This window comes from Aethalodelphis obliquidens, unplaced genomic scaffold (assembly GCF_003676395.1).
Source record: "Aethalodelphis obliquidens isolate GAN/ISIS:26980383/991018 unplaced genomic scaffold, ASM367639v1 scaffold37, whole genome shotgun sequence".
In the NCBI taxonomy this organism is placed as follows: Eukaryota; Metazoa; Chordata; class Mammalia; order Artiodactyla; family Delphinidae; genus Aethalodelphis; species Aethalodelphis obliquidens.
The window spans coordinates 13,084,934-13,099,855 of NW_020837981.1; the positions used below are offsets into that span (position 1 = coordinate 13,084,934).

General features: G+C 55.6%; 1 protein-coding gene across 1 annotated transcript in view; it reads right to left on the reverse strand.

Annotated features, from left to right (window-relative positions):
• The window catches only part of CDH23 (cadherin related 23), a 450,353-nt gene that overhangs the window by 258,094 nt on the left and 177,337 nt on the right, over positions 1-14,922 (reverse strand). The window contains exons 8-10 of the mRNA XM_027129962.1: positions 13,692-13,886; positions 9,711-9,839; positions 1,119-1,197 (exon numbers count right to left, since the gene is read on the reverse strand). Coding sequence (XP_026985763.1) covers positions 1,119-1,197; positions 9,711-9,839; positions 13,692-13,886 — 403 coding nt within the window. The remainder of the gene's footprint in view (positions 1-1,118; positions 1,198-9,710; positions 9,840-13,691; positions 13,887-14,922) is intronic.

The following is a 14,922-nucleotide window of genomic DNA, read 5'->3' on the forward strand; positions in this document are numbered from 1 at the left end:
AAGTACTTTACATACATTAATTAAGCTCTTGACATATAGTGAGTCTTCTGACTTTTGAACCACCTAAGGTAGATGCTCTGATTGCTCCCATTTTATGGATGAGAAACTGAGGTATGAGAGCCACCCCAGGCGGGATGCTCAGGAGACTCCATCCATGTTCTTGATCACTATACACATTGGTGCCTTTTGAGCTTCAGGGAGAAAATGCCCCCAAAATGCCACTCTCTATTCTTGGCAGTGTGGTAGGGAGGGGCAATGGGGTGGACACTGGCCTGGTGGCCTGCCATCCTCCTGGCCATCAGTCTCGCCTGCCCAGATGCACCAGGCTGACCGTTCACTCACCAGCGGGTTGGGCAGGGAGGCCACGTGTGGGGTGTGGGTGTGGGTGGGAGAACAGGGACAGGTCTGGAGTGTGTGAGTGAGTGAGCAGTTTCTCCTGGACCTCTCACCAGCCGCCTTGCTCCAAAGCCACCCAGTCCCAAGACAGCCAAGGAGCTGCTGCTTTGTCAGTCTTTGGGTGGGGACGTGGGGTGAGGGGTCCCATCAACCAGAACCCTCTTTGCATTCAGTCACTGTTCTGCTCAACCAAGGGACTGGGTGGGGAAGGAGGGCTCATGTGCCTCCCTGCAACACTCCAGACGAGACGTGACTTTCTAACGGTCAGAAATGTAAAAGGAGCGTGAAATCAGCCGAAGTTGCAGCTGTATTAGTTCTAAAGTGATGTAACAGCTGCCATCTTTTCATCAAGTGAGTAAAGAAAAACAAAGAAAATCCCAGAGCACTGGTAAGAGTCACCAACGACCTAGGCTCAGAGCCCCAAAGTGCCCAGAAGCCTGAGACCTCGGACAGCGGCGCACGCTCCTGCCTTCCAACACCACCCAGCAGGCCCAGGCACCTAAGCCTCTGTTCCAAGCTCCTTTTCCCCTCCCCTGCTCCTCCCTCCTTTAGCCGGTCAGTTCCCTGCCTGGGTCCTTTGGCCAAGGTTGTCCCTGGGGGCAGGTCCCTTCATGCCACTGTCCCACATGGCCATAGATCTCTCCACTGTCCTGCAGAGCCTGACACTCCTAATGCAGCTCTTCTTGAGTCAGGGTGGGGGACCAGGGCAGCCCAGGCCTTACCTGAGATGATGGTGTAGCCAATCCCCCGGGGACGTCCTTTATCCTGGTCGATGGCGGTGATAACACGCACCGTCGTGCCCTGGGTGGGAAAGAGAAAGGACTTGAGTTTGGTCGCCCAGCCCCCAGGCTGCTGTTCTTCTTTATAGCTGTCCCGGCACCCACAGCTTCCCTCCCCATGGGGACTTCCTGGCCAGCCTAGGAAGTAGGTACCGAGTACACAGGCCATCATCCCTGGGACATATGCCGAGGCCCCCGGGCAAACACCTCCATGTCCACTGGAGAGGCCCAATCTTGCTGATTCTCTTGCTTCCCCTTCCCCTCCCCAACTCCCCTCATTCGGATAAACCACCCAGGGAAGAAGAGCTGATGGAGGAGCATCCAGCAGGAGGACAAGAGGGCTGGTCTCTATCTCGAACACACATCAATGCTGTGTGACCTCAGGAAGTTTGCTGCACCCCTCTGGTCTGTTTTTCCCCACCTTAATATGAATAACAACAACTCAGTTTTCAGTAAGGACTGAGTAAAGGAGAAGATCATGAATCAACAACTCTGTGAATGAAAGCATCATAAATCCTGAAAATGAGTATCTCCAGGATGACCGTGACAACCATGGAGGCCACCATGGTCCTCTGAACCATGCCCCATCCAGCACTACAACCAGCAGCTCCTGCCTCACATGGCTCTGCCCCACACCCCATTCATTCTCCCTGCAGCACTGGGGGAGAAGGGGCTAGGGGCTGGGACTCCCACATGGGGATTCAGGGACCCCTGCTTTTGGGGAGCACACAATATGCACAGACACTGCTATACAGATATGAGGTTGCTTAGATGCATAAATGAACCCCAGAATGTACAAGTCCACCTGGAGGAAAGGGTTGTACAGATGGTGACATTTAGGATGGGTCATGAAGAGTGAGTAGAAGTTTGCCAGAGAGAGAAAAGAAAAAGGAAGGTGCTCCAGGCAAAAGACACAACACCAGGGGGCTTCCCTAGTGGCGCAGTGGTTAAGAATCCGCCTGCCAATGCAGGGGACACGGGTTTGAGCCCTGGACCGGGAAGATCCCACATGCCGCAGGGCAACTAAGCTTGTGCGCCACAACTACTGAAGCCCGTGCGCCTAGAGCCCATGCTCTGCAACAAGAAAAGCCACTGCAATGAGAAGCCCGTGCACCACAAAGAAGAGTAGCCTCCGCTCGCCACAACTAGAGAAAGACCGTGCACAGCAACGAAGACCCAACGCAGCCAAAAATTAATTAATTAATTAATTAAAAAAAAAAAAAAAAGACACACCGGCAGGGGTTTGGAGGCCTACGACTCACTAGGAAGAGATGCTGGCATATAATGGGCACACTCAAGTATCAATTGATTGGCCAAGTGATTGAATAAATGAACGTACAAATGATTGGATCCTAACTTCGCCACCACCACCACTTGCTGAGTCGCCCCTCACCCAGGGCAATGTTCGCTTTGCTCTCCAGGCCCTATCACACCAGCCATGCCTGCCTGAGATTCTGGCCCAGGCTGCAGTTCCCCTGACTGACGGAGAGCAGGACAGCCTTGTCCCCAGCCCCTAGGGAGATATCAACCCTGGCATTTGCATGTCTAATGAACGTCTCTTGTGGCATTGGTGCCTCTCACATATTCACTGGTCATCAGCTGGAGACTGAAGCCTGCAGGCTGCACCCTCCACCCCCACCTGAGCACCTTCTCCTGTGGAAAGAGGCTAGTTCCTGACACGCAGGCCTCTGACCTGGAGGGAGTGCCCTGGGGGCAAGGTGCCTCCGACTCCTCCTGGTCTCCCTGCCAGGACACAGGAGGGGCATCTGCCACCTCACCCTCCTGGGGCAGTGCTTCCCCTGCACAGCTGTCACTCCAGCCTCTCCTGAGCCCAGGTGTGCGGCAATCCTGAACGCCCCCAGGTTTGGCTGAGGGAAGGTGAGAATGTTGCAGGGGAAACGTCTCCAGCAGAGAAATGGACACAGCGCAGAGGCGGAGGCCACACAGAAAGCAGGTCTGGCTCCTTCCTTTGCACTCCCCGCTCTTCCCCCCCGCCCAGGAGCTCTAGCTAGATCCCATGGAGGAAACAGACTGTTACAAAGTCAGAGAAAGATGCTATTAAAGACGCATCTCTTGAAGTGGGTTCTGAGGACCTGAGCTGTGTGAGAGAGTGTGAAGCACCTGCGGCGGCAGGGGCCCTTCTCCAGCACTCACCGTGTGCCTGGTGCCGCTGCGAACGCCTTTTATGTATTAACTCATTTCACCCTCTCAACTACCCCGGGAGACAGCCCCATTTTACAGATGAGGAAACTGAGCACCACGAGTTAAGTGGCCTTTCCAAGGTCCCACCACGAGGAGGGAATGGTGAAGCCAGGATTCAAGGTCAGGTACTTTGGCTCCAAAATGCTCTTGCCTGCCAGGAGATGCTGCTTCTGTAACAGGTCGTTATAATAATGATAACTGCCATTTATGAAAGTTGTGGCTATGTACCACGCACTAGTGTAAGCACTTTACATGTATTAATTCATGTCAAATATGGGAAAACATACATTCCCTGTCCCTCCCTTGGAGATGCACGATGGGCTTTAATGTGGTAAAGGCTCCCAGAAGTAGTAAAGCGGTAAAGAAATCTGTTACCCTTTGCTCTCCCCCGTTTTCTGAGCTGAAGACAGATTCTTTTTGTGTAACATCTTAACAGCCTCAGACCCAGGGGTACGTGGGAGGTCATCTGGGAAGCACTGCATTAGATCTGAAGGGTCTACACAAACGGCTCCCCCCATCACTCCAGGGGGCGTCTTTTGGGGGTATGCCTTTCCTGGTGTCACTCCTTACACAAGAGAGGCCTGGATTTGTCCCCAGGCCTGAGAGTCCAGGACTCTGGTCTGAGGCTCCAGCTGCCAGGAAGGGCTTTCTCAACACAGGGTCAGCTCCCTCTTTCACAGCCCCATCCAATCTGAGCCTCACGTGTGTTCCAGCATGAGGGTCCCCTGGCTGCCCGTGGCCTGCTGAGGGCAGGGACTGGCCTGCCAGGTCAGCTGGGCCCAGTGCCTACCAAAGCACCATTCCAGACAGTCGCTAAACAATAAACCTCAAGGGGCAGCTGCATGCTTGCAGACGTACAACCAGGGCCTGGAGTGGTCAGTGAGCCTCAGGAGGACGGGAAGGGGGCCAGCGCTGGCCTGTGCAAAGAGGGGAGGTGGTGGTCAAGGAACCCTCAGCCCTCAGAGCCCTGTGAGAATCTCCCCGTGGGTAGCCCTGCCCTTGGCAGCCTGGAGTCCTCCTGGGGGCCAGGGCTCAGATGGCCCAGTGGGAGAGCCAGGACCAGACGGCAAGGAGGCTGGCTCTCCCCCGGAAGAGCCACACCTGAGCTTCCACGAAGGGAGCTCTAAGAGGCTCCTGACAAAGTTTGGGTTTTCATCTTTTTGGATAAATAAATCCATTTTTAATAAAACCCTGAGCTTTTAATACAAGTGCAGCCACAAAGACTGGAAATGTTATGAGAAGGAATTAACAGGGAGGACTAGGGGCTCCTGGGAACCCACCGCTCTTGTTTCAGTCTCAGTGATTATATTTTCAATATACTGAAACTATTTCCAAAGATGAGAGGATGGAGAAGTGCCTGTCGCGGGCCTGGGCCCCTCTACAGGGGTGCACTCTGCTTGGCTGGCTCTCCAGAGAGGTACCCCAGCTTGGGGTGCATCAGGGTATGGCCAGGAGAGCAGGTAGGTGGGCGCAGAAGGGCTAGAGTTGGGGCCCACCTGGCCACAGGGCTTCTTCCCTTCATAGGAACCCACACTGCAAGAGGAGGCTTCCTGGGAAATGAGGCCCCCACCTCCGCCCCCAACCCCTCCCCCGAGAAGCTAAAGGTACACAGGCATGCAGGGTCCCAACTCCTTATTGGGGGAAGATCAGTACAGCAAGGGGGTTAAGGGTGTGACTCTGGTCAGCCTGTCTGGATCTGAATCCTTTGCGTGAGTTACTTAACTTCTCACCGTTTGGGTTTTCCCCATCTATAAAGTGGGTATTACAACAGTCCCACACCTCAGCAAGGGATACATGGAAAGCACTTGAAGCAGCACTGGGTGCACAGAAAATGCTATAAAAGTGACTGTCACTATTCACTGGAGCCTGGAACCGCCGTGCACATCTGATGAAAGCTAAGAGGCCTCTTCCCAGACTATGCATGCATGTGACGTTCCAAACAATTCCAGCAAAATGCAGGCCCCGCAGGACCCCAGGTTAATGATCCCCACCCTGGAGGGAAGACGTTTTCTGGGAATTCTATAGAGAGAAGAGCTAGGAGCTCACAGGGAGAGCTAGCATTAGTTGAGCACCTACTGTGTGCCAAGCACTGTGCTGGGCTCCCGCATAGGTTCCTTCACTTTTTTCTCACAACCTCTCACAGTAAGGGTACATGTGGGGAGATTGCGGCTCAAGGTGTGGTGAGGGGGTGAGTGAGGGTGCCAGGCAGCCCCAGCCTCTGAGGCTTGGGTACCAGCAGGGAAGTCGGGGCAGAGCTGAGACGAGCTGGGACCGCTCTAGAAGGAACATGACTCTCCCTTCTGTGGCTGCCTCCTTCCAAAGAAGCTGGCCAGGAGAGTGGCTGAAGCTGGAGCCTCAGGGGGCCTGTCTACCTCTTCCTCTGCCGGCCCAGCACCATGCCCCTCCCCCATTTCCATGACAGGATTAAGGACTTGAAAGGATGACATGCAGTTTGCTTCGGGAGTGGGAGGCGCCCTTGGGGGGAGGCAGCCCATGGGTCCGGAAGAGACTTCCGACAGGAGCTGCCACAGCAGATTCTGAGGCAGAAAATCCTATTTCTCAGTCCTTAATTCCAGTCAATTCCAGTCAAAGGGCTGATAGGCATCGGCTGGCAGTAATTTGTGCAGTTTATCCGCTCTTTTCACCTTCTATCGGTCCTTCACTGACGGGCAGGCCGACATGCTGTTGCTCGAGTGAGGAAATTAAAATTTGATGCAATAATCCCAAATAAGAAGGATTTTATTAGGTAATATATACACTTTAGATGAGGCATGCTGACCTGATACACTGATAGAGGGAGGCGTAACATGCTGGGAGCTGCAGATAAAAAGGGGGAGTGAGGGAGAGTGGGCGAGGGTCCGGATGGAGGCGCTGGGCCAGCAGAGGCAGGGCCGGGGATGGGGGACTCCTGGGTCCTCCGGCCTGGGGGACTGATCAGGCCATGGAGCTCCTCTACCCTGGCCTGGCCGGGAAAGTGCTGCGTTAAATCAGGGCTCCACACTGTAAAGGGACATGGAGGGCCCAGATCAAGGCACGGAAACGGATTAGAAGCCTGGAAAAATCAGGCTTAGGGTGTATGGGAAGCTGTGCAAGGGACGCGGTGAACTTTCAAGACTGGAGGCAGGGAGGCCAGAGGTGTGTGGACACGGAGGCGATTCTGTGGGCGCTGGGAGAGTCCGAATCTCCCAACTTACTTCCTTGTCTGGCTTGCCCACGCCTGGTCATGACCCAAGAGGCAGGACTCAGACCTGCTCCCTGGGAGCCCCCCAGACATTGGCTTTAGTGGCCTTGCGGGGCCAAAGGGTCAACCCTGGCAAGGCAAAGAGATATCAAGGTCCCTCATCCTGAGGAAGAACCATGTCAGATGTCAAGAAACCGAGCATAAGGAGCGCGGGAGACAAGGGGAGAAAGGGCCCCGTTTGCCTGTTCTGAGGAGTCATCCTAGCAGGGGCCCGTGGAATCATCGGGAAAGTGTGGCTTAGCACAGGGCCCTGCACACAGCAGGGGCTTAATGAACATCTAGAGGATGAGTAAAAGAATGAAAAATGGAATGGATGGCTGGACGAACTCAGAAATCTGCAGATCTGAAAGGAACACCTGTAGTAATAGCTACATTTAGTATTACTCTGCTACGATACAGGGATGCCAGGAGAGACAAGACAAACTGAAGATCTCGGACGCTACTCACACCAACACCCCTCTTGCTGACCACCGAGACCCTGAAATGAGGCGGAAGCTGGGACCCCCAGCCCAATCCCAACACATAACCGCGGCGTTCTAACGTCTGTTAAGGCCGGCACTGCTGGGTGCTTCAATCTCTAAAACCCCCAGGCTAGGGGGGCACAATTGAGACAGCTGTAGCCCCGGTTCCCCGAAGAGGAAGAGGTCTGGAAGTCGTGTGATTTGGCCAAGCAAGTACATGGCAGTACAGCGACCTGCTCCGAGACCCCTGGCTGCCCAGCCACCATCATGTCCTCACTTCAATCGACAAGCTGGCTTTGCCCATATTGCCTGCATTCAGCCCTGAGCACGATGCCCTGGGAGGCCTGTGGGAGGTTCCCACAGGTCCCAAAGACTCAGCCACCTTGGTGACCAGGAGCCCCAAAGTAACCCACTTACACTTCAGTGAACATTACAGGTGTGGCTACAATTCAGTGGGAAGTCATGCAGCGTAAGGAGGGTGAACTCCAGCGGAGCTGAGGGGAGAGGGATGTCTATGCCTGGGCCAGTGAGGAGGAAGCCAGGAAAAAATTCCAAGAAAGGTCGTCAGTGAGCTGGGAACCAACAGATGGGTGGACTTGGGGTTGGTGACCAGAGCAGGCACGAAGGGTGATGAGGATGACAGGATAGCAAGAGGGCTGGTCTGACCAGGGCATTTGTTTGTTTGTTTGTTCGTTCGTTCGTTCATTCATTCACTCATTCCAAAAACACTTCCTGAGCACCCACGGTGCGCTATGCTCACAGCAGACCCCATTCTTGCCGCGCTACTCTCGCGGTCCAGCAAAGGAGCCGAGGGTGAGTGAGCCGCGCAGGAGCGTTGAGCACTAAGAAGGGACAGCCAGGGGCTGGGGGCAGATGCAAGCGCCCACCTCGCCTGAAAGGTCAGGGAGGAGAATATGAGCGCTTATTAGCAAAGAGGTTTTGGGGGAGGCAGCCTACAGTCTTGAAAGCCCAAGCTCCTGCTGTCCATGGACCACCAAGAAAGAGACGGCTGGGGTGGGGACATTCAGATGTCTCCCTCTGCCCTCGAAGCAGCTTCAGACACCTGCAACAGGAGGCCAACTTGTTCGTCAGACCCTCCAGCCCACAAGCGGCCCCAAGAAGTGGATACCCCCTCACACCTGGAGCCTGCAGTATGGTGCTTGGAGGAGGCCGATGGTCGGGACAGACCATGGTCCCGAACTTGGGGGGCAGGCTTCCTGGTCTGTGGTGGTCCAGGAGCATGGCCTGCACTCCGGTCGGGGGAGCCTGCCTCTCACTTGTACCGAACTCTGAGAGCCTGTGCAGACATGCGCGTGGGGCGCTGAACAGCCACACGTTCAGGTGTGTGCCCCCCTTGGCTCTCAAAGCTGCGTCTTTCCTCTAAGCACGTGTAGTTCCCAGAAGGAGGGGCACAGTTTTCTTTCCACAGAGCTGTTCCCCGAGCTGCATGTCCAGGGGTTGTGTTTGCCCGAGGAGCCACCTTTTTCCAATTCATCAGCCCACAGCGGGTGCTCTGTTCTAGTCTGTACGAAAGCAGGGATGGCTACCGGACGAGGGACGCCTAGTACTGCCTGCCTGGCCCACAGTTGAGCAAAGCTGCCCACCCACAGCCCCTGCCCGGGGGCAGCGGCATGCTTTGTCTCTAAGACCCCCAGTCACAGCTGACAACCATGGTGGAAACATGGCCCACGGGCAGCCAATCTACAGGCTGGCTGGCGACCTCTGACCTTGTGACATGGCACAAAATCACACCATGGCCAGGCTTCCCTGGTGGCGCAGTGGTTAAGAATCCCCCTGCCAATGCAGGGGACACGGGTTCGAGCCCTGGTCCGGGAAGATCCCACGTGCCACGGAGCAACTAAGCCCATGCACCACAACTACTGAGTCTGCGCGTCACAACTACTGAAGCCCGCGCGCTTAGAGCCCGTGCTCCACAACAAGAGAAACCACTGCAATGAGAAGCCCACACACCACAACGAAGAGTAGCCCCTGCTCGCTGCAACTAGAGAAAGCTCGCGTGCAGCAACGAAGATCCAACGCAGACAAAAAAAAAAAATCAGACCACGGCCAATCAGGTGCCTCTCCTGCACACGTGGCCCTGGGAAACCCAAAGTCTGGGCAGTCAGAAGGGGCAGCCGGAGCTGTGAGTTCTCAGGGAAGAGCCAAGCCTAGGAAGGCCTGTGGGGCGGATGGCAGGTGGCCGCCACCTTGGGCAGTGATGGCTGGCTGAGAGAGGCAGATTGACTGACTGACACGTGGGGGGCATGGCTGAGCCCCACTGATGTTTTTGGGAGCCTGGCTGAGTCCGCATTTGCTCTCCAGCCCAGGCTGGATTTTCCACGGGCATCCCCATCATCTCATGTAAATCCTTCTGAACTGCTGCCCTTCGCTTGCACTAGCCAGTCTTTGCTCTTTGCCACTCAGAGCCCTCCAGGGATGAAGTGAGAGAACGAGGAGGTGGGGTGTGGTATAAGAGGGGATTGGGTTTTCACTGTGCTGGGCCACCCATCACTGCCATGCATAGGGGTTTGGGGGAGTAGGAAACGCCAAGGAGCCCATCCCACCAAACAGGGCCCCCATCCCTACCAGAGGTGCAGAGGGAAGTCTCACAAGGGCCGGGGAGGGTCTTACCAGAGGAGAATGCTCATAGACGTTGGTGCTGTAAGGCAGGTTGATGAAGATGGGGTCCATGTCCTGGACGTCTGTGATGATGATGGCCAAGTTGGCCAGGGTGGACAGAGGCCTGGTCTTGTCTTGATCCTTAGAGAACAAAGAATACACAGCCTTAGGTTAAGTGATGTTGTGGGCATGCACACACATGGACACACACACGACACCCACGTGCACAAACACGTGTGCACATGCGTACACATGTATTCCCACACTCCCCCAGGGAAGGGCATTAGCACACGGAGCTCAGGAACTCTAAGAACCTTCAGTGATCTCTGACCTGTGCAGGAAAACACAAACAGGGTCCCCAAGGCCTAGTGGAAGGCGGCTTATCCACTGTCACAAAGCAGGCCTGGGGTAGAGCCGCATCTCTGGCCCCGCCCAGCCTAGGCCTGACTGCCCTTGGGGTAAAGCGATGGTGCTGCCCTTAGCTCCTTCTCTGGATTCAGTCAGGGGCCACTGCCCCCTCCATGCCCACTTCCTGCCCCCTCTCATCCAAGGGCAGCAAGGGAATTGACTAGGATGGGGGTTCCTCAGAAGAAAGGCCCTTTGACCACAGAGGGGGCTACTCCGGAACCTGTATCCCTGCTCTACACGCTGGGTTTACCGGTCAAGCAACTTTTCCTTTAGAACCAGTAGGGGGCGCTCCAGGGCCTGTGACATTTGTGGGACTCTGGGAAGGAATCCTGAGAGGTCATGCAGGCCATGTGGCCAGGCAGGCAATGTTTAAACCCTCCTAGCTGGAAATGTGGTCCTGTGAAAGCTCACCAAGAAAGGAAACCCCAAACCCATCTTCTATTCCCCTAAACGTGATAAACTGCTTAAATAGCTGCTGCTACTGAATCACGATAGCCAGCAAGAACAGAAACTACATGCTGAAGAGATTATATACCAGGCTCTGTACTATACACTTCACTTGCTTTTGTAGGTATTATGTGCCCATTACGCAGATTTAACAGAGACTCAGAGAGGTTAAGTAACTTGCCCCGAGTCACACGTCTGGTAAGTGTATAGCCAGGACTCAAACTCAGGTCCTTTTGACATAAAAACTTGCTCTGTCTGGATCTGGGGCCCTAATATCAGCCCAGGTGCTAACTTGCTGGGTCACCTCGAATAAGTTCTCTCCCCTTTTGGAGTCTCAACTTCCTCTTCTGTGAGATGAAGGGACACCCGGAACGACCTCTATGGACTCCAGGCCTTGTAAATTCTCTGGTTTGGGGTTTGAGGAGGGACTGTCCTTGGGTTAGATCTCCCTTGGTCTGTCTGGGGTAATGAGAATGATGCAGGGCGTTCCCCATGTTACAGCAAGCCTAGTGCCTGCTCCGGCCCTCCAGAGACACAGCTGCTGCGCCTTCGAGGAGAAGGAAGGGCTGGCTGTCCTACGAGTCCTCAGGGGCAGCTGGGGAGAGGATGGAGGGGCTTTGGGGATGGGTCGTGGGTGCAGCAAGGGAGGGGAGAGTCTGGAGGCAGGGGGAGCTGGGCCCCTCGGACCACAGGGGAGACAGCCTCCCAGCCTCCAAGATGATGGGGCTCACAATCCAGGCTTGGGGACCACCACGGTGAGAGCTCTCAGCTAGGCCCTGGAATGACCACTAGGCAGATAGGACCAGAGGGTGAAGCCTGGCAGAAAGTCCTTTGAACTCTGGGGCCGGGGATGCCAGTGGTTCTGATTGGCCATTACCAGGCTTCTGTGGGCTGCTGGCTTTGTCCAGCGTGGCACCTGCCCTTCCTGTCCCACACTGTGGCTGCAGCCCTGCTCCTGCCACGGATGCCCCCGTCCAGCCCACCCGGGACTCCACGGCTGGGGAAAGGGGATGGCAGTGGGCACACGTGGCTGAACAGGCACCTGGCCAGGCTTCCAGCTGTCACTCTGGCACCTACAGCTCTCAGCAGCTTGTTCCCAGGGGAGTCCCACATTTCCCCGCCCGCTACCCACCTAGTAGTGGCTGGGGACCCACACTGCTCCCTGCAACGCCACACAGGAGAATCTCCTTGAGGAAATGCCCAGAGGCCAAGGGCACAGTGTCAGCCCTGAGAGGGGCTTGTGCGTCAGGTGGGGGAGCCATCAAAACCCAAGGGAGGGTCTCCCTGGTGGCGCAGTGGTTGAGAGTCCGCCTGCCGATGCAGGGGACACGGGTTCGTGCCCCGGTCCGGGAGGATCCCACATGCCGCGGAGCGGCTGGGCCCGTGGGCCATGGCCGCTGAGCCTGCGCGTCTGGAGCCTTTGCTCCGCAACGGGAGAGGCCACAACAGTGAGAGGCCCACGTACCGCAAAAAACAAAAAACAAACAAAAAAAAACCCAAGGGAGCTCTAGGGCCCCTCCTCTCCCGCGGCTTCAAGGCCTGATCTCTGGAAGATTAATGGCAATTTAACTGCTTCACCATCCCAGCTTGAGGCTAGGCCTCTTCACAGGCCTGGCCACCCAGATTCGTGCCTGTGGCCAGCTCTGCTCTCTTCCCCACTGGCCCAAAGCCATTTTTATGGTAGATGGAAAATATCCCACAGGGACGAGTTCATAGTGAGAAAGATAGCAAGCGTCTGTGCATTTCTGGGCCCAGGTGTGTGCAAATGGAGAGTGGCGGGAGGATCACCACCCCAAGCGGGTGTGCAAGGCACTGGGGGAGGGCACAGGCGTGTCCAAAAAGTGGATTCTGGTCTTGCAAGCGCCCTTGATCCCAGAAGTCAGTTTTCCGAATAGCAGCACACACGTCCTCCCGGGCCACTACCACTTAAGCAGGGGAGAAGGAAGGAATGTGGGTGTCATCAGCAGTGGCCTCCCCAGGGGCCGCTGGACCAGGTACAAAGGAAAAGTTTGCATTTCCTGGTTTGGGGGGCCTCTCTGGATCTTGTCCAATCCTGGGGGAACGCCATCTTTCAAACTGGACCCTGGACCCAATCCAGTGTGTCTTCCCCTGGGCTCTGGCCCCATGTCACTGCAAGTGGAGCCCCCAGCGCTACTGGAAGCCCCCTCGCAGTGACATGGGGCCAGGCGGTGGATGCTGTGTGCCAGGCTGATGGGTCCTGGAGGGTCAAGAGGGACTCCTGTGATTTGTTTCACTGTTGACCTGAGCTTTGTAAACAGAAATCTAAGGGACAGCAGGCCGGCTCGCCCTGCTGCCGGCTGAAGGCTCCAGGAGCGGGGAAGAGGGGCGTGCAGGGGAGGAACCCTACTGAGGGTGTGGCCTGCCTGGCCCCCAGGCCCTTGATAACAGCTGGCAACAGTGTCCAAGCAGCAGTGCTGTTCTGGAGACTCAGAGACTCCTGACCATGGGGGTAGTGGACTAGGGGGTCAGACCGGGTTTGGGTTCCTGCTGCCCACTACTTATCAGCTTGTGAGTCTCAACAGTGTCAGCTATAAAATGGGATAGTTATTGCTCTCCCACCGCCCTCTCCTGACTAACTCATCCTGGAATTCCCAGGACTCAGCACGGCGCTTGGTGCAGACGGGTGCTCTCTTCTGTGTAAGAATCACCACTCTAGAGCAGTGGCTAGTTTGCTTGGACCCTCTGGCCCCTGCATGTTGGGTGGTGTCAGACACAGCTGGGTTGACACCTCTGTCCTGTGTCCCACAGAGTGAGAGGACACCCTGCACTAGGAATGCCCCACGGGGTTACCAGTGCAGGCACTGGAGTCCAGCTGCTGGGTGACTGTGGGCGAGTCACTGAATTGCTCCTGTGCCTCGATTTCCTCATCTGTAAAATGGGTCCTTTAACTTTTATGACATAGGGCTGTTGTGAGGTTTAATGGAGACAATCCATTTGCGTGCTCTGCACAGCACCAGGGACATAGCACGGACCCTCAGCAACATCAGCTGTTGTTGATCACCAGCATCACCATTATGAGCCTTGACTAGCAGGGAACGAGGTTGACGTTCTGTGCTCCCTTCGAGGGTGGGAAGAGGCTGACGTCTGGTTGTCTGGGCCCCCGGTGCCGGGACTCACCGTGGCATTGACGGTGAGCTGGTAGGCCTGCGTGGTCTCGTAGTCCAGCTCCTGGATCACTGTGACAATGCCACGTGCACTGTCGATGGCAAAGAACGGGGAGGGGGGCTGAAAGGAGAAGAGGACGCTGCCGCCTGCACCCAGGTCGGGGTCTGTGGCATTCACGATGAAGATGGGCGTCCCCACTGGCGTGTCCTGGGGGAGAAAAAAGCAAATAAAAGGGTGAGCTGGAGCTTGGAGCAGCTGCCTCCGTCAGTGACTATTCCCCCAAAGCCCATTAACCATGGCCCTCCAGCCAGCCAGACCTGCGGCTTTATCATTTTTATTCTAAGAGGGTTCAGAGGAATTTAAAATGCACCATCTATTTTTTTCCCCTTTTTTTGATGGCCTCCTGGTGGCTGTAACAGCACCAGTTCCAAAGATGATCTGCTCGTCCTGGAGTTCCGGATGAGGGTCTTTTGGTCCCCAACCCCCTGTTTCTTGGCGGTTCTGTTTTCACTGTCAGGTGCCCCTTGGCTGCCCAAGCCTCAGGCACGGGCTGCTCTGGAGGGCAGCCAGGAGTCTGCGTATTGGAGGTTTCAAGGGCAGGGAGCGGGGAGATAAGTGATATGGGGATGTGGCAGAGAGTCTGGGGACTTTGCCTGGCTCACAGAGATTACCTGGTTTGCCCATGGTTGGGGCATCCACCTGCCATGCCTGGGCCATGTAACCAGAGAGGCCCACAAAGCCTGCTCAAACATCACCACCTCCTGGGATCCTTCCATGATTCCCTCTGCTACACACTGTGTATAGACAGACCCCTGCCCCTTTCTGACTTGGGGTTTCTGGTTAAATGTAACTTCTTCATGGAGGCCTTCCAGACCCTTAAGCCAGGTCAGCCCCTACCACGCCCCCAACCCCTGCCACTATTTATACTCAGAGTCCCACAGCACCCTGGAATGGTTCATCACCCAGAATTCTTCTGTAATTCCCCGGCCAGTGCCTGTCTCCATCATAGCACATGTGCTCCATGGAAGCCTTAGGGTTCTATCTGCCTTGCCCAGCACGGTGCCTGGCACATGGCAGGTGTCCAGTAAATACCCTTTATGAAGACATGAACGAATCCCTATGACAGCATTTAGCACTTTTTATTCTAAGTATCTGCGTATTCGCATCCTCTGCCCAACTGTCAGCTCTCATCACCGCCGCGCCCACCACAATGCCTGGCATGTAAGTCATGACTGCAAAATTC